General features: G+C 46.8%; 1 protein-coding gene across 1 annotated transcript in view; it reads left to right on the top strand.

Moving 5' to 3' along the window:
- The window catches only part of LOC147019399 (ubiquitin carboxyl-terminal hydrolase 14-like), a 203,105-nt gene that overhangs the window by 180,682 nt on the left and 3,218 nt on the right, over nucleotides 1–19,205 (top strand). The window contains exons 14-15 of the mRNA XM_085893825.1: nucleotides 2,959–3,031; nucleotides 5,084–5,191. Coding sequence (XP_085749951.1) covers nucleotides 2,959–3,031; nucleotides 5,084–5,191 — 181 coding nt within the window. The remainder of the gene's footprint in view (nucleotides 1–2,958; nucleotides 3,032–5,083; nucleotides 5,192–19,205) is intronic.

Below are 19,205 nucleotides of genomic sequence, written 5' to 3'. Positions count from 1 at the left end.
GGCCATGGATGACATCAACGTGAATGCCATGTCCACGGCGTTCAGTGCAATGCCTAATCGTAACTGGGCAAGATTAGTGATGATTTGATGACTGCATTCGCAGACATATTCGCCACTGACAGTGGTAGCCTTCCCATGAAGGGTGGGAGATGCAGATTAATCCATAGGAGGGCGCCATCCATTTCCAGGTGAGAAAGGTGCGTTGTCCTCCCTTGGCTTGGAGGGATACAGATAAGGCAGAACTTAACGACATGGTGCTCAACAGGATCATCATGCCAATGGGCAGTGAATCACCTGATTGGTTTCACCCACTTGTAGTTTCTCCGAAGTTGCAAGGGGGCTTGCTGATGTGTACCAATCTTTGCATGTTGAACTGCAATGTAAAGAAGTCCGTGTACCCCTTGATCACCCCCAGCGCTTCAGTATCGCACATCCCAGGTTCCAGAAGGTACATGGCTTGCTACAATGCCACAAAAGACTTCTACTAACGTGGCTGCCCTACGTTCATTTTTGGGATTTGTGCACCAGCTAGATTGCTTCACCACCGAAGTCACATTGGCATTGGATCCTCTGCATAGTCTGTTGAAGAAGGGGTCAATATTTGAGTGGATGCCAGATCATGATGCAGCGTTTCGCGCCACGAAATGTACAGTGACGTCACTGCTTGTTTTGGCGAATTTTGATTCTTGGCTGCCGACGATGCCCCAGAAGGACACGTCTCGGCTCAATGGACTTGAATACATATTGTTACAATGACATGGGGATTCATGGAAACTTGTGCAATGTGGTTCCCGCTACTTAAGCGACATCAAGTCTCGGTACGCTATGATAGAGCTCATGGCATTGGCAGTCTTGGTCCACATCCAAATGCGGACGGTATCTCCTCGGTCTGCCTACGTTCAATTTCGTGATTGATCATAGGCCATTGGTACCTGCATTAAATACCTACACTTTGAATGTCATTGAAAACCCATGGTTGCAGCGTATCATCAACAAAGTGATGCTCTGTCTTCACAGCCCAGTGGAGGATGACTTGGAGATGCAGTGGCCCTCCAATGTGATGTGTGACAGGTCGTCATCTCAGCTGTGACTAGTGCCATCACCGAGCAGCTGACATTGCGTGATCCCGTCCTGGATGGTCTGTGGAAGTACGTGTGCCATGAAGTTGAGTATCTTCTATCCGACACGATCTGCGATGGATTTCCATTGAATCGCTACGATTGGGACTGTCGATGAAAGCAGTCCTTCGGAATTTATCAATTGTCTATGGATGAAGATCTTGTACTTTACAGTCATTTGCATCATGATGCTGCAGCAGCACGCTTGGATGTGCTCAACCAGCTTAATGCTTCGCACCAAGTTTTGGAGTGGATAAAACGTCGAGCTCGGCAAACCGTGTTCTGGCCTTGCACGAATAACGACATTACCAACATAATGCGCTCATGTGTTGTCTGTCAAAAGCGTATGGCCAACCAGCAGAAGGAGCCGCTCATTTGTGACTCTTCTCCAGAACGTGTCCGAGGACACATTTGCTGTTATATTCTCACATGACGGAAGGTCATACTTGGTCTGTGTTCTTCTTCTTCTTCTGGTGTATGGCAGCTCAGCTGTCGGGGTAGTTATCATTTCTTGGAAGCGCGACTGTGTCGCTGATGCAGTGCCCCTCTACCAGTACACACTGGTAACTCATTTTGCCGACCTCGGAAAGATGACAAGCTGAGTCAACCCCCTGGTGTATTAATTCAGCGGCCGACAGGGCTTGAACTCAGCACCCTGGGATCCCAAGCCGCCACCCTAACCACTAAGCCAACACCAGGCTATTTGGTCTTTGTTGACCACGTGTCAATTTGGCTGTGTCTGTATTTGCTTTTGCGTACTCCGACATCATGGAATCTCATAAAGACCTTGTAGTCCTTTTTTGGACCTCGGGGTCTCTGTTCATTTCCACTCTGACAGGGGTCCCCAGTTAACCTGGTACGAGTTCCGAAAACTTTGGGGTGGTGGGGAGTCCATCCTGACATGTCCACGCTGCATCTACCATGCTCTTACGGCCTCACCGAGGCCACCATCAAGACCGCCAACTACGCCATGTTTTGTTGACAAGTCGTGAAATGAGCAACAATATAACTTTATTATTGAGATCTCATCAACAGGCTGGTGGATAGCAAGATGGATGTCACACTGCAATGATGTCACGTCCGGTAATCACCTTAACCTCCAAGGTAACCCAGAACAGAAACCCACACCTCTCAGTCCTTTTTGTTTTATTTCTATTTTATCTCAGGTCTTCCCTTCCTCTTCTTGCTGTGTTTGAGCTTATATCCAGCTTGTTCACCCCGTGTCCTCCTCCCATCCCCTTGCTCTCATTCTTACCCCACGTCCATTCTTCCTCTCGGTGTCCCTCTGGGCTGGTGTTGGTGTGTTTTGTCCCTTTCCACTATGCTTTTTTTCTTTTTCTTTTATGGTCTGTTCTGTTTTCTCCTTCTTCCACGAGTCGAGACTCGTTACAAAAAAGATAGTACTTTCGCGTTTACTAAGATCGGGAAGGTTCTCGGCCAGGTGTTGGCTTAACGGTTAACGTGGCTGGCTTAAGAACGTAGGGTCTTGAGTTGAAACACCTGTTGGGCCACTCGGTTAACACCAGGTAGGGTTGACCAGGTATATTTCTGAAGTCGGCAAAATGAGTACCAGCTTGCTCGTAATGGGGGACACTGCATCAGCAGCACAGCGGTGCCCCCAGAAAATGATGCAGCCACAGGCTGCATTCGAATAAATAAGGCAAGGTTCTTATTTTGGATGATCTTGAATGGATCATCGTCATTTCCCCATTTCATCACAAAGGTTACCTTGATCTAATAACGTTTGAGTTTAGCCACACAGGGTGGGAAATTCCATTTAAATTTGTGTTTGTTTCCTAATGAATAATCCATGACATGACGTTTCGTACCTTTTGAACAGAATGCTGGAAAACTTTCAAACATCGAGTCGACGGCACAAAGAACTCTTCAAGCGTTTGACATTCTTCGTGTTGGTTTGTAATTCGTTTAAAAATCTTCCATCTTGGAGCACACAGAAGTAATTAAGCTCCATTTACACATTTATTTTCTTATAAACATTTGGTCTGGGTTAGAGAAACAATGTCCTCAACAACACAATGATCGTTCTGAGTTCAATTTTGTATCAATCTAATTTGTTGAGTAATCCATTTATCATGTGATTCAATATGAACCTTTCCACAGGGGACACGAGAACATGTACAAACTTGGGTATATTATAGGAGAGGTTTACATGACTGTTCATTTGCTTTATTGCTTTGGGAACAAAATAATCTTGTGAAAGGCTTAAGTGAGCAAATAATCAGATGGAAACACTCACAAAACTAGCCACGCACCCGGGTCACAGGATTAGCCACGCACCCCGGTCACAGGACTAGCCTCCGACCCGGGACGCAGGACTAGCATCCGACCCGGGGCGCAGGACTCGCCTCCGACCAGGGGCGCGCGACCAGCCTCCGACCCGGGGCGCGCGACTAGCATCCGACCAGGGGCGCGCGACCAGCCTCCGACCCGGGGCGCGTGACTAGCCTCCGACCCGGGGCGCGCGCGACCAGCCTCCGACCCGGGGCGCGCGACCAGCCTCCGACCCGGGGCGCGCGACCAGCCTCCGACCTTTGTAAGTGGTCAGGAGCTCAGGTGAGCTGAGGAAGGACTTTGCACGACGGAGGATTCCCAGTCGGCGACTGGCTTTGGAGGCGAGGTTTGAAATGTGGCTTTCCCAGGAAAGGTCATGGCAGATAGTGAGACCCAGAAGCTTGAAAGAAAGGACTTCTTCCAGAGGATTGCTGAGAAAGTGGATGGGGCAATTTTCTAAACGGTCCTTTCGAAGAGACATCGTGAGAGTGTGAGATTTGTCCGGACCGATAGACATGTTCCACGTGTTGGACGAGTTTGTGATTTTATCCAGATCTGCAGTGAGCGAAGAAGCTGCTGCTTGCCGGTCTGAGGGATGACCGATGGTCTGGCAGAGGGTGGAGTCATCAGCAAACAGATAGAGAGGATTTTCCAGAGAGTCAGAGAGATCATTGATGAAAACCAGAAAAAGAACAGGGCCCAGAAAGCTACCTTGAGGAACTCCAGCCTGGACAGGAAGAGGGGATAAAAGAACTCCATTTCGGGCCACACAGTGACTGCGACAGGAGAGGAAGTCTGTGAGCCATGAGTGGAGATGGCCTTGGATACCATGGGAAGAGAGTTTGGTGAGTAGAGCAGGGTGCCAGACTGTGTCAAAAGCACGTGATATGTCCAGGGATATGGCTCAGATTTCCTGTCTGGCATTGAGGACTTCCATCCATTGTTGGGAGAGCAGAAGCAGCATATCCAGGGTAGAGTGACCTGGTCTGAAACCAAATTGATGATCAGAAATCAAGCCATTGGAGAAGGGGAAGGATTTCATGTCTGAAGCGATGATGGATTCCATAACCTTGCTGATGATTGGGAGAAGGCTGATTGGTCTGTCGTTGCAGGGATCTGTTTTTGCACCGTTTTTGTGCAGGGCAGTGATGTTTGCTGATTTCCAAGCAGATGGCAGATGACCTTTAGCAAATGAGAGGGTGAATAGAACGGAGAGAGGGTGAGCAAGAGCAGAAGAGCAGTCTTTGAGGTCAGAGATGCGATTTAACACAGTTCTTGATGGATGCAATAAAGACAGTTCTTTTGCAGTCTCCTTTGAATATCTCACAAAGGGGTTTGAGTGATTCATTAAAAGCACATTCATATACAAATGTATAGACTGTTTTCTTTCACCATCAAGACCGTGATCCGAGAATCTTTCAATCAAAACAGTGCGGCCATTATGGGAAATGCAATGCAAAGCAATCGGTGCAACATCGTGATGGAGTATAGAAAACAAGAGCACGTCCCTTACTTGGTTATATAAACAAGAACAACAGTCGACGCTCCACTAATCCACTCATCACTCTGATGTATTTCCCATAAAATCGCACTTTTACCTGCAACCACGGGATGCTTGGTTCAACAAAATTCCCCTTGTAAATTTTCTGATTTTTTTTCCCCCCATTTATCAGATACTGGAGCAACCAGCAATGGCTTGTACAAGCTGAGAGCAGTGATCTCCTATGATCGTTCCTCTGTGCCGGTGGGACATTACTTGGCATGGTTGAGCGGCAAGAAAGGTAACATGCTTGTGACCATGGTGTGGGGCTGTCAATCACGTGTTGTTTCTCCCCATCACTGCAAATAGCCCAAGAGCCCACAAAGGTTTATTTGTGTTTTGTTCGCCAAAAGGTCTGAGAGTTGTTTCTCGAGTGAAAATGTCTGTAGAATTCGAATATGCTGGTCTGATAAAAATCCACTTGGACAGTTTTCCACAAATCGCGTTTTTATAGGGGTACCCTATAATTTCCCGTGAACGCATTTCGTTTCATAAACGTTCCGAACGGACTTTATAAGTAATTAATTTCGACTCAAGCCCAATAGCTACACCCAAAAATGAGATATCATGCTAAAGCTTATCGTTGGCCGGAGTCTAGGAACTATTCTGTTTCTCAATTTGACTTCAAAAAAGTTGGATAAGCCTGATTTCAATGATTAACCCCAATTATACTTACTGGCACGTTTTATCATCTTGTATTTTTTTGTGTATTTTTTCCAATCCTGAAGTTTTCAAGAGGATTATTTACAAAACAAATGTACTACTTTGAAGAACTATCATTCCCCTTTCCTCTGCAAAAATAATCACACAAAACGGTTTATATTTTGCAGAGTAATGACTAAAAGAGTATACATGGGGTTACTTGTAAAATATCGCAGTTTTCGAGATTTACACAATTCTCAAGCAAAGTGACTCATTGCGAAATATTACGTTTTATATTGATATCGTGTATGTACTGTTGTGATTGGTGTCGGGGGTTCGGTGGTGATAAACGACCACTGGGTGGAGCAGTGGAGCCGTCTCCCACCGAACACCCAGAATTTAGGTCGTGACTCTCGGACAACTCCGAAAGGTCACGGGTCACTTAAAGACCGTGATCGCCAATTCTCTGACAGCGTGGTGTAGGGTCAATAGCCAAATTTCAATATACATAAGTACCCACGTCGTCAAATTACCAGGGAAGTCACACCCTCGGCCGACTCTGTCCGAACCGAGTCGCAGGTACCGACTCGGATCCGGCATAACCGAGCGGAGTTACCAGAGCCGCGCCAGTCCCAATGACAACTTGCGGCACCAACGGCCTTACTATTTCTCAGGCCCGAAACATGCTCGGCCAATGAAAGAAAACACGGACAATGAACTGGAACATTTAACATGGGGGCTTATTTATAAACAATAATCGGGGAGGGGAGCACACAAAGAGCAGAGTTATCCGAATAATAGAAATGCAGGCAATGTACAGTGAGCGAAAAGCACTTAACAGTTCTACTTAACAGACTGGCACCACGCGCGCGCGCACGCACGCACGCACGCACGCACGCACGCACGCACGCACACACACACACACACACACACACACACACACACACACACACACACACACACACCCAAAGAAATGGTGGCCACAGCATTTATTTGGCCCTTCAGCTCGGGAGGGAAGGCGAGCTGAGGGCAGGAGCCTATTCTTGCACCTGTCCGCCTCGTGCGGTCTGGTCGAGCTTGTCCGGTGGCGGGACTCAAACCCGCCGCCACAACGCAGCACCAAGCACCAGGGACCAGGAACGACGCAACGGACGCTAGCCAGCACGGGAACGGACCAGACGAGACGAGCACCCGTGGGTAGACGAGAATGCCAGCAGGCAAGACGAGAACGCTAGCAGGCGAAGAGGCTTCTTTTCTTTCTCCTTCTTCCCCTTTTTTATTCACGATGGGGCGAACCTTCTCTTATCCTCTCCCTCCCCCGCGGGTCGAGGGTACCGCTCTGGGGAACTCACCTCCAGATTGGACGAGGGGTGAACATCCCATCTGGCTGGGTGGGGCCATCCCTGAGGTGGTCAGCCTCCTGATTGGACGAGGTGTCTCGGGGGGTGTGTCGAGACGTCTCGGAGGCCCACCCCCCCCTAAGAGGCTCTGTTGTTGCTTTTGGCACTCTGGCTTCCTATTGGCCGGAGCACCTCGGCCCTGCTCGCCGTTTGTCCATTGGCTGGAGGAAACGCTCCATGCCCTTCTTCGGAGCGGAGCCTCGATCTCAAGCGAATGGAGGGTTCGCTCATGCCCTCAGCCAAAAACATGTGGGCAATGGAGTCGGGGTTGAGTCGCTGTTGTTGTTGTTGTTGTAAAAAAACAAAACCTAACTAAAAAATAACTCGTAGCGCACACACGAAATTCCCGTTATAGGCCATGTTACGTTCAGTGAGAAACGCTTAGAAATCAAATTTTGTGACAGAAATTTACTTATGGATGAAAGTCAGCTGTATAGTGTATTACCTGTTCTTCACAATGGTACAACTCTTCAAGTTCATAACCTGGCCCGAAGGGGTGAAAAAGGGGTGGAAAGTCAGCGATTTCGTCGCGATTCGCGTAGGGCGGTGGCCAAACTCATTGGGCGTGAGAACCAATCAGAGAACGCCACACGGGTCACGTGACAGCTCTCCAGTCGGAGGAACTGGGGGAATTGTGGACAAAATGGTGATGGCCACAACCCGGAAGTACGTGTTTTTGCAGGGTTCGAGAGAAAATCACTGTTCCGCTGCAATTTTGACTACTGGTGATGTCCCACCAATGTCATTGACTGTGTAGTGGACATTACGGGAGGAGAACTGCTCGTGCAGGTGGTCATTGGAGTTTCTTTCCTGCTGCCGACTTTCCCGATCTCCTCAGCCCATCCATTTTACCTTGGCCGACAATGGAAGAATGAAGACCCCCGCACAGGGCGGTCGGACGTAAGGAAGTTGGGGAGGTCCCGTGTAAACAAACCACAACAGCCGGACAAGGTTCAGAGAGAATATATTACATGTCATGATCAATGCATGCAAGTCAGGCACAGGTACACTTACAGTCTTACACAAGCAAGTCAGGTTACCCAAGCAAGTCAGGTTACACAAGCAAGTCGGGCAGACACCGACACAAGCAAGTCAGGCACAGACACTTAGATGGACACTATTCACCATCACTTGAATCATCACCTGAACCATCACTGTGATCGTTCACCAACTCTAGTTCAACTGCCGATTCTTCAACATTTTCATAACCTGTACATGAGCACAAATTTGCACGACGACATTTACACTGGTTTGCCAAACATCTGCTTTTCTCACAGCCACAAGATTCATGGGATAACAGACCGTATGGAGCTACATCACCTGTATACCACCTCACGGATACGCATCCATCAATTACTTGCCATCCATTCTAATTGGGGTCAGGGATGTCCATAATCCTGCTCAATGCTTGCTTGTTGAGGTATGTTTGGTAATTGACGCGAAGGATATGTTGCACCAATGCGTCTTGGCAAGGAGGAATCCTTTGCTCACCCAGGGCTTTGGTGCAGAAGAGTCTATAGCGTGCTTCATTCACGGACGAGCACTTCACACCATACAGACTGCAGACGAATTTCTCCAACGTTTCGAACACCTCACAGGATACCGAACACTGTCACAAATTTACGCGAATGTCTGTAGAAACTCACTGTTTTGCAGCATGAGCTTCACACCTTTTCTTTTGCCTGACTTCAGATGCATTCATGCCTATGATAAACGTTCAGTTACCTTGTGCCTTCACCATGTACCAGTTTATTTTGATACTCTGTGGTGAGTTCTGAATGGCACTTCTCATGATGGTGTGCTCCAATGGCCACGTAATCATATCCCCTGATTTGTAGCAGTATGTCTTCACGTTTCAGGCATTCTGCAGCTGCCCTTCGGAGCCCTGGAAAGAAAGTTTTGAAATTTTTATAACTGAACGTAAAATCACAGCACATTGACATCAACTGTAGTCTTTATATACTTGCACATCAATGAAAGTTTGGCTAGATTCCTCGAGGTACTTGCCTCCATCCTCAGTTTTAGCCATCATCATCCGACTGCGTTGCGACTTGCCATGAGACTTGAAAAATCGTTGAGGTTTGTGGCAGATAAAACATCTATCTTTCGGCAAAACATGAGCTATCACCCCGGTTCTCTTTGGTCGGTCTCTTGTCGGCTGGCTGACAGGAATGGGCACTTATCTGGCAGAGGCATCATCAGCACTCTGACTACCATGATGGCCAATCTTCCTCTGGATATTTGTTGTGTTGCAAAACACATTATAGCACAACTGGTGATACCCACCATCAGTGGGGAACTCTTCACATTCCCAATCTTCCAAACGTTGCCGTGCCAATTCGCTTTCTGGGCAATCCACGTCGACGTTACACCAGAGTTTCCCACTTTCCTTGATTTTTGACCAGCTTTTGTGCCCCAGTTTTATCAGTTTCGCTGTGCTTGGGGCTGCCCTCACATGTACGATGCACTTCATATTCCTTAGATGTCTTGTAAACGGTGAAAAATGTCGAAAAAATGAAAATATTTTAGGCCGATCACCACATGTTATCCATGGGCGCGGCCATCTTGAACTGCCTCCACATGCAAGTTTCTCTGAATGGAGAGCTGTCACGTGACCGTGTGGCGTCCTCGGATTGCTTCTCACGCCCAATGAGTTTGGCCACCGCCCTACACAGCTCGCGAGGAAATCGCTGACTTTTCACCCCTTTTTTCACCCTTTCGTGCCGGGTTATGGACTTGAAGAGTTATACCATTGTGAACAACTGGTAATAATACACTATACAGCCGACTTTCATCCATAAGTAAATTTCTGTCACGAAATTTCACTTCCCAGTGGAACGTAACACGGCCTATTAGACGCAAGGAAGGAGTCTAACTATAAACACATACTTATCGAAATAACTGAACTGCGGGGACTGCTGTCTTTGTGTGCAAATGGCTTCCACATTCGTAACAATACTACCTCAATGTTCTTTGCAAGTGGAAAAGTTATTGTCTGAGTAGTATACCCAGATAATTGGTTATTTGGTATTCTCTATTTTAAGTGAAATAGATGGTCGGATGTCAGTTTCATTTTTTGTTGCACAAATGTGACATACTCCAACTATAGCAGATGCATGTATAATATTCTATCTTCTGTTGACCAGACTATGAATTTTATGTATAGCACGCATATTCTCTGTATAATGAATGTAGTTTGTGATGGAAGAATAGCATTTTTTTTTCTCTTTCACGTTCACCAACAGCAAACAAAATGACATCAAAACGTACATGCATTCTCCATATTCACGGTAAAACTACCGAAGAAGTCAAACCTTTCGATGACAATACATGGCGGAAAGTGAATTCTGTTCATGAAAAGAGACATTCCACAATAAAAGACTCAAAGTATTTCAGAATAAGCCTTCCTGCTGAATATGACCAGACAACTGGTTATCACAAATAGTGCTACAAAGATTTCACCGCACTGTCCATTGCAAATGTGGAACAAGATTCAGCTGGCCCATCACGATCACACGTACTGCATTCTGAAGTAGAACAGAGGCAAGTTCTACAGGAATCTTTGAGAAAAAGTGCCTGTTCTGCAATTCCATCACCAAGTCACTTGGGAAAGGCAAGCGGGAAGTGTTGGGGACCTGTATGACTGACATGGGTGAGTAAAGCATAAAAAAATGCAGCTGAACTTGCGCAAGATAACGTGATGCTTGCAAAGGTAGGATGTCGGGACATGAAGGCAAAGGAAGTACGATATCACCACTCCTGCAGGAGAAATTACATACATCATTGCCAAACCGCAGTACAGAAAGATGACGACATGATGTCTTCAAAGTTGGCCGCTCACAAAGCAGCATTCCAGGAACTCCAGAAGCATATCAATGTAACCTTGGTGTCAAATCAAGGAGCAGAATACCTGTCATCATTGCACGTGCGCTACCTCACCTTGCTTGGAGACGATGAGACGACATATCTCGCTAGAAGCTTGGCCGACAATATCCTGAAAACATATCCAAATGAAATGACCAGTCATTGTGTAAGTCACAAGACGGGGACAATCATACATAATGCTAACCCCAGTCAAGATGCTGCAATCAGGCATGCTAATTTTGATGATCATGGAGTTCAAGAAGCTGCATTCTACCTTCGGTCCCTGATATTGAAGGTTCAAAGCGCACAGGATGACTTACCAAGGCCAATCACAATGGAAGCATTGGAAGTAGGACAGGCAGACCCTCCTGATGCTGTCCTTGAGTTCTTCAGGGTGCTGTACACAGGATCAAACTCGAGGGGGAGCACTCGGCAGAGTGCAAAACCTCCGCCGCCAATACTGCTGGGTCACTTAAGTGAACCTGATATCCTATTCATTGTAGGTCAAAACGGATCAGACTCTACTGAACCACGATTGAATAAACTAAACTAGATCGACATGCATGTAGAAATGCCCAAAAATAAAATCGAAATTTTTTTGAAAAAAAAGCTGCAAAATTTGTTTTTGTTTTTCCTCTAACAAATTTTTTTGGGGGTTGGAAATCACTTAAAACATGTAGAAATGCAAAAAAAAATCAAATATTTTTCAAATAAAATCGAAATTTTTTTGAAAAAAGTTGCAAATTTTTTTCTCCAACAAATTTATTTTTTTTGCTTGGAAATCACTTAAAACATGTAGATATGCAAAACAAAAATTCAAATATTTTTTCAAAATGGCCACCATAGCGTCCATATTGGACTTTGGACCAAGTCCAAAATCTAATGGCATGATCCTTGGACCATACCTTATCCAGGAGTTTTTCCGTAATACTGTTCACAAACAAACAAACAAGCAGTCATAGACTGGTACTTACGAAATCGTCAACTTGGCCTCTGACCTTGTCGAATAAATGCTGTCTCCAGAGAAGGTAGCGATGCAAACCAGAAGTTTCTACAATGATTCTGCACCAAATCTCTCATAAAACATCCGATTTTTACCAGCATTTCGACAACTGAGTGTTAAGCATACTTAGCCATTACCAAAAGTGAAAACAGGATTAAAATTGACTTAAAACGAGCGTGTAATGCCGTGTGTTACAATCCCACTCATAAGCATAATCTTCAGTTAAGCCTCAGACACGACACCCGACATAAATCTCATAAACATCCGATTTTTACAAGAATTTCGACAATCGAGTGTTAAGCATACTTAACTGTTACCAAAAGTGAAAACAGAATTGTGATCCGAGTTAAAACGAACTCGCAACGGCGACCGAAGCAAAAATCTCCATTTCTCCACGCAATTATTTAATATTATTTTATCAAAGTCACAAAACCGTAATATTCGGCCATCCACCAACAATATTGTTGCGGATTCGCGCCCGCCGGCGTGCGGACGGCCACGTAACTCGAATCGCGGCACGTCGCCCACCGGACGGACAATCCAGTCGTGACCCTCTCGGACTAACGCCGGGAACTAGTCACGGGTGGACCTTTCGGTCTCACCGCGATCGTGCCAATCGGCCCCCGCGTGGGATAGGGTTGCTCGCCAAATTCGACCTACCTAAGTACCCACATGGAGGGTAGACCGGGCGATCGCACCTCGCCGCAGGTCGACTTCGGACACGGGCCACTTTAAGCGACCCGTTCCGTACTATCGGGATAACCGAGCGGTGTTATTCGTCGGCCTCGACGGTTCGATTAATTATCGGGCGTTTTAGCCCACGACCAACCCTTTACGTGAAGCAAGATGGGGATTCAATAGAGGAAAAGACGAAGCGAAGCGGGAAAACAGTTCAACAATAAGCACATTTATTTCGCGATGAACTGAAAGCACACATTTCCAATTCCACCTAAAGCACATGTAAAAGAAGAAGACAATGCAATATTACACAAAAAGCAAATGCAACAATGCAGATCTATCCGACTACCGGGCACACGGCAACACTTATACAATTTTACTTCACAGACGGCGCCGACAACACATATTCCCAAAGCAAAAGAAAAGAGAACCACCCTCCAGGATGAGGGGGTAGGCGGGCCTGGGGCCGAGACCGTGTCGGGCCTACCCGTCTGATGATGAGACGCAGAGCGGCGGTGGTGCCTCAACTCCGCGGGCCTCGCGGACAGTGTCTGGTAGGGGGTGGGAAGGGGGCCCCCTTTGTCGCACTATCTCAGCGTGGGGGGAAACAGGAGGGGGTTGCTGATGCTCGGGGGAAGGAGGATATCACCCTGTCTCGGGTCCCGCGGCGAGCGTCTCCTCCTCCACCTCGGTCGCGTTGCTGGCCTCTCCCTGTGCAGCTCCCGGCACCGACGCGAGCACCGACGCGAGCACCCCCTCGTCCGCCTTCGCCGCCGTCACCTCTCCACAGCTCCGTCCTCTTCACTCTGACTAGTACCACTTCTTTCCAGCTCCACCAACGACTCTCTTGAACTCCGCACCACTCAACTCAACTTCCAACTCTTAACTAACTTTGACTGACGAACGCAGCCGTTTTTATAAGCCCCGTGGCTTCGCTCTTTCACCCTTGACCCTCTGCCTCCGACCCTTCACCTCTCTAACTGGCTCCCCATTGACCCGAGGAAAAGTGGGCGTGAATGCTTTTTGATCCATGAATTTGCATATAGCGTCCGCCCTCCAACGCCCTGGAGGCGGGGCCAAATCGCCCCTCGCTCACCGATTGGACGGAACAAAAGTGGGCGTGAGTCGTTTTTGATCCGTTTTCTGCGGAAAGTCTGTGATGTCTTTGAACACGCTGCTCGGTGCGCGCCCTACACGAGTCCAGTATCGGCGCCCACAAGTGGCGCGAGAATGGTGGCGATGCGACGGTGGCGAGTTGTGACGGTAAAGGTCGTGGCGGTTGTGGTGAAGCGGCGTTGTGGTTGGTGGCGGTTGTGGTGAAGCGGCGTTGTGGTTGGTGGTTGTTGTGAAGCGGCGTTGTGGTTGGTGGTTGTTGTTGTGATGGCTGTTGAGACGTGGTTGGTGGTGGTAATAATGGCGGCTGGTCCAAAATAAAGATAGTAAAAGAAAAACGGCTATCCTGAAGAGTCGCAGCCCGCATGAATGACATTTATTCCCTCTAGACAACGGGTTTGGGCCTAACTACACATATACTTACCGAGATATCTCACCTAAGGGACCTGAATGGTGGTTTGTGAATTTCGTCAACCACAACAATATTTACATAATCCGATGGCTTAGCGAGTTAGGCATGCGACGATAACCTTTATTGGGATAAAAAAATGACTTTTAAACACCATCTTTTTCAAAAACACTGTCAGCGCGCACACGCAAAACCTTTACGTGACTCAACGCCGTGTCTGCTCGAGTGCGCTGCACCACGTGACGAGCCGTGACGTGGCGAGTGAAATATTTTTTATACAATCTTAAAACGTCTCCAAAACATCCGATTTTTACCAGAATTTCGACAACTGAGTGTTAAGCGTCCTAAGCGATAGCAAAAACCAAAGACAAAATAAAAATCGAAGTTAAAACGAACTCGTAACGTCGACTGAAGCAAAAATACTCCATTTCTCCACATGAATTTACGGAATTATGTTTGACCTCACTGTGACCTTGACCTTTGACTGATTCTGACCAAAATCTAATCAGCGCTAGCCATCACCCTCCTGAATCAAGTGGTGTAATTTGACATTGGTAGCTTCTTCCGTTCTCGAGTTATCGTGCCTACAAACAAACACACAAACACACACACACACACAAATGGACGACAGAAGTCGTCAATATACTTACGAAATCTTTAGATTTTGTAAGTAACAAACAAACAGTCATAGACTGATACTTACGGAATCGTCAACTTGACCTCTGACCTTGTCTAATAAAAGCTGTCTCAAGAGAAGGTAGCGACGCAAACCAGAAGTTTCTACCATAATCCTGTACCAAACCATCAAAAATCGAATATTTGACCTCACTGTGACCTTGACCTTTGACCGATTTTGACCAAAATCTAATCAGCACTAGCAATCACCCTCCTGAATCACATGGTGTAATTGGACATTGGTAGCTTCTTCCGTTCCCGAGTTATCGTGCCGACAAACAAACAAGCACACACACAAACACACACACAAACAAACAAACACACAAACAGATGACGGAAGTCGTCAATATACTTACAAAATCTTTAGATTTCGTAAGTAACAAACAGACAGGGGTGAAAACATTAACCTCCGTCCATCTTCGGTAGCGGAGGTTAACAAGCCGCCTTGGGACGAACGCATTGAGAGACAGGTGAAATCTGTGTCCGATGATGTGTTGTACGTCACAACTAGGGCCAGAATAAAATCAGGGAAACACCTCTGCATGGGACTCGCTTTAAAAAGTATGACAGGAAGCCGGAAAGTTGTTGAGATTTTGAAGCGATTTGGACACAGTGTCGGCTATCACACAGCCGAGGCCCTAGAGACCGAATTAGCCACTGACCTCTCTGGGCGTAAATGTACCACACCCAATGGAATTACCAAAATGGTCGGACTTTGTACCAGTCTGGCATGGGACAATTACGATGAGCTTACGGAAACACTGTCAGGCAGCGGAACCTTGCACGATACTGTAGGTATCTGCTGTCAGAACGAGCCGAACATGACACTGGACGAGTCACCCGAAGAACCTCCCTCCCAATGACAGCTAACTTCAGTGGACACTGCTGGGACACAGAGTTATAGTTGGAAACGAGTATTCCACCTAAAGGAACACACTTTGGAACCATATTGCAAGAAACCTAAGATGACGGACTTGGTATGCTTTTGACTGCATACTGAAAGACTACCGCATCTCACTGACATGGAATATAGACATATATTCTGGATGATGAGCATCGCACTCAACAAAACACCATTCTGGACAGGTTGGAACTCGCTTGTCACAGAAGATCCACTCCCCAGACAGAGAATTGCCTACATCAAGAACTTGAATCTCCCTCCGACTCGGCTAAACGTAGTGGCAGAAACGCTACGACTATCTGAGTGAGTTGCTCAGGAATGTAGAGAGGACTTCGTCATGGTCCACTATGACTTAGCTATAGCTAAACCAGCTCTAAAATCCAAGCTGCCAAGGATCCTATGTATAACAACGTGTTCATCTGCTTTGGACCCTTTCACATTGAACTTGCGTATTTTGGTGCTCTGGGACACTTCCTCCATTGCTCTGGTAGCCACAGATACTCACAGAAACAGGCGTTCTTGCTCCGGGGTCGCTGAATGGATTTCTACGAGGAAAACACTTCAATCGGCGAGCGGAATGGATGCTATTCCAATATATCATCAAATAAACATGTATCATGTCGTGTCTTCCTCATTTTGATGATATTATACCAACAACACTTTGTATATTTATAATTGCAGATGTATGCGACTTCATCCTCTCCTCGTGACAGCTTTCCAAGTTCTCCACTTCCAGAAGTTTCTTGAAGACACTGGTGTATTGCCTAAAACCTTTCTGACTGCAGTAGTATCTTCCAGATGAGATCTGACCCCTGATGCATTCCATGAGATTGAAGTAAGCAACAACTACACCATAGTCATGAAGAAGTATACAGAGTACACAGCACTGACCCTCAGCGGTCATCATGGGAACACAGCTAAGTTTTGGATGTTGTACATCGAACTAGTCCATATCTTCTTGCGATTCAGTTGAGCGTATAGAACAAATGACCTGCAGCTCTTCATTTTCTCCTTGGGCAAAATGTGTCCCATCTTCTTTTCTGGGAATCGTCCCAACTACGCTCGATGGCTGGTTCATTATTATCACAATCTGATGAACCTGGACAACACACATCCTGCTGTTCGAGAAGCCTTAGAAAATGGAGCTTTATCTGTGAGAAGAACCAACAAATCATTCTCGCGAACTCAAGTTGACATCACCCTCGAGCAGACAGTGAATGTCGATGCTGCATCAAGGCTGACAGCAATCACTTCGTTCAGTCAGTCCGACAGTGCGAGACAGCGGTGGATGGTCACTAGAGCTGCCAGAAGTTGTATTGTTGGAAGCCTCCTCGACAAAGCTGGTTTGAAATTGAAGGAAGACGTCTCCAAATCGTTGAAACCGTATCGAGTCACCAGAGACAATAATGATCTCTCGAAGCTGCTTGACGCAATCAAGAACACCATGAACTCGTTTGATCAGAACACGAATGAAACCCTCCACTGCATCACAACTGGCGCCAGTGTACCAAATGATATCAAGGAGGATCTCTTGGGGTTTCAAGTGAAAGGCCAGGAGTTGTGTGTTAATTTCACAGCAGAGAGCTTCAACAATCAAGCTCGCTTCGAGAAACCAATCAGCAAAAGGAAGATCAAGAACTTTGCGAGTGCTACTGTGAAGAAAAACATCACCACCAAGGACCAGAAGGTAGTCGAACTACAAGGGACCCAAGAGCTGTTTGGAAGGCTACTCCACATCAGTACGTTGGAAAGGATAGATATTGAGAAAGTCTTTCAATATCCACTGACTCCAATTCCACTCACCCTGGCGCACGTGGATGGTAGCATCAACAAAACTGACAAGTCAAAGCTTCTGCACAAGCTGGAGGGAATGGTTGAAAGCGAGAAACCAGGAGATATTGACGTCACATTAGTCGATGCGATGTTCCTGCAACACACATTGCTGAATCTCCCTCCCACATTTGGTGGGGTAGCTGAAGTCATCCTCCGACGGTTGTGCGAGATGTCACCACACACTGATCTTGTTTGTGATACGTACATCATTCCGAGTATCAGAGGTTGAGCGAAACAGACGGGGGTCAGAAGAAATGACGTTTGCTGTGACAGGTCCTGAACAGAAGCGGCCTCAGAATTGGCAAACAGCTCTGCAGTCATGTTCTTTCAAAGCAGGATTCCTTCGCTTCCTTGCAAACGAATGGAAGAACAACAGATATGCTAGCATCCTGAAGGATCACATTGTGGTCATGGGTCTGGATGGTGTCTGCTACACATTCAGAGAAAACGGAGGGAGTGTATTCAGAGAAGACACAGAGGCATTGAACTGCCAACATGAAGAAACTGACACTCGACTTGTGTTTGATCTTTTTTTTGTTTTGTATACCTTGTCGAGGCTCGTATGAGAGCTAACACACAACGCACATCAAGGGGGGCATGAGACAGGAGGGGAGGGAGTGGGAAGGACAAAATGGGAAGGACAAAGTGGGAGGGGAAAAGAGACATTTGGAGATCTGTGGCAGGGAGAGGTATGGGATGGCGAACATGGGGAATACAAGATGGACATTACAGGGACTTTCAGGAAGGAAAGCAGGGAATTTGAAGGAGGTGGGCTTGGGTGGATTATCGGGGTAGAAAAGATCGAGGATTTGGATGGGGGATGATAAGAGGTGGTGGTGAACAGCTGTTTTGAAGGCCTGGAGGGAAGAATGAGAATGAATAGAGTGAGGGAGTTTATTCCTAAGGCGGGAAAAAAGAGGAATGAAAGAGTGAAGGTGAGCAGTGATTCGTGAGTTTGGTAGTTTTACCAGAAGGGGGTTGTTGGCGGACCTTGAGCGCCCTGCGGAAATGTGGTGGGGACAAATCGCAGAGAGATATTGATCATATCATGCAAGTATCACCAGCCGCAACAATGAGGGTCAGAAGCAATGACAAGGACATCCTCGTGGTTCTGTTTTGCTATGCAGGTGCCGCACACGACTGCCCAAACGTATGGATGAATGTTGGACTCAGCAGTAACAACACCAGGCGATACATCAGTATTCCCAAACTGGTTGATGAATTGGAGTCTACTGTCCTGAAAGCTCTTCCTGGACTTCATGCATTTACTGGTACAGACTTCACAGCATCCTTCATGAACAAAGGAAAACAGAGACCCCTTGACATCATGATGAAACACGAACAGTTCATCTCAGCGTTTGCCATGCGAGGGGAGCACCACAATGTGCCTGATGAAACTATTTCGATAATTGAGCATTTTGTATGCTCGCTGTATGGGAAACACAACTTGCTCAGCGTTGACACTGCCCGCTATGTTATGTTTCAACACACATATGTGCCAAGACAGCTGGGGATCCACTGGAGAAGATCAAGGGTGTAAACCGAAGCAGCATGCCACCTTGTCGATTCATTCTGATCAAGAAAATCAAGAGAGGAAATTATGTTGCCTCTCTTGTGGAAGAAAGCAGCACGACAAGATCCTTCAAGCTTATGTCGCCAGCTGTGCCAACACGGATGGATTCTGGTTGATGGAAGCTACGCAATCGATTGGGTTGATGGTGATCAGATGCCACGCCA

This window comes from Eptatretus burgeri, chromosome 9, assembly GCF_056783735.1.
Source record: "Eptatretus burgeri isolate ZD-2024b chromosome 9, Ebu_testis_v1, whole genome shotgun sequence".
Lineage (NCBI taxonomy): Eukaryota > Metazoa > Chordata > Myxini > Myxiniformes > Myxinidae > Eptatretus > Eptatretus burgeri.
The sequence above is the reverse complement of the archived record's forward strand: the minus strand, read 5'-3'. Positions and strand labels throughout refer to the sequence as shown.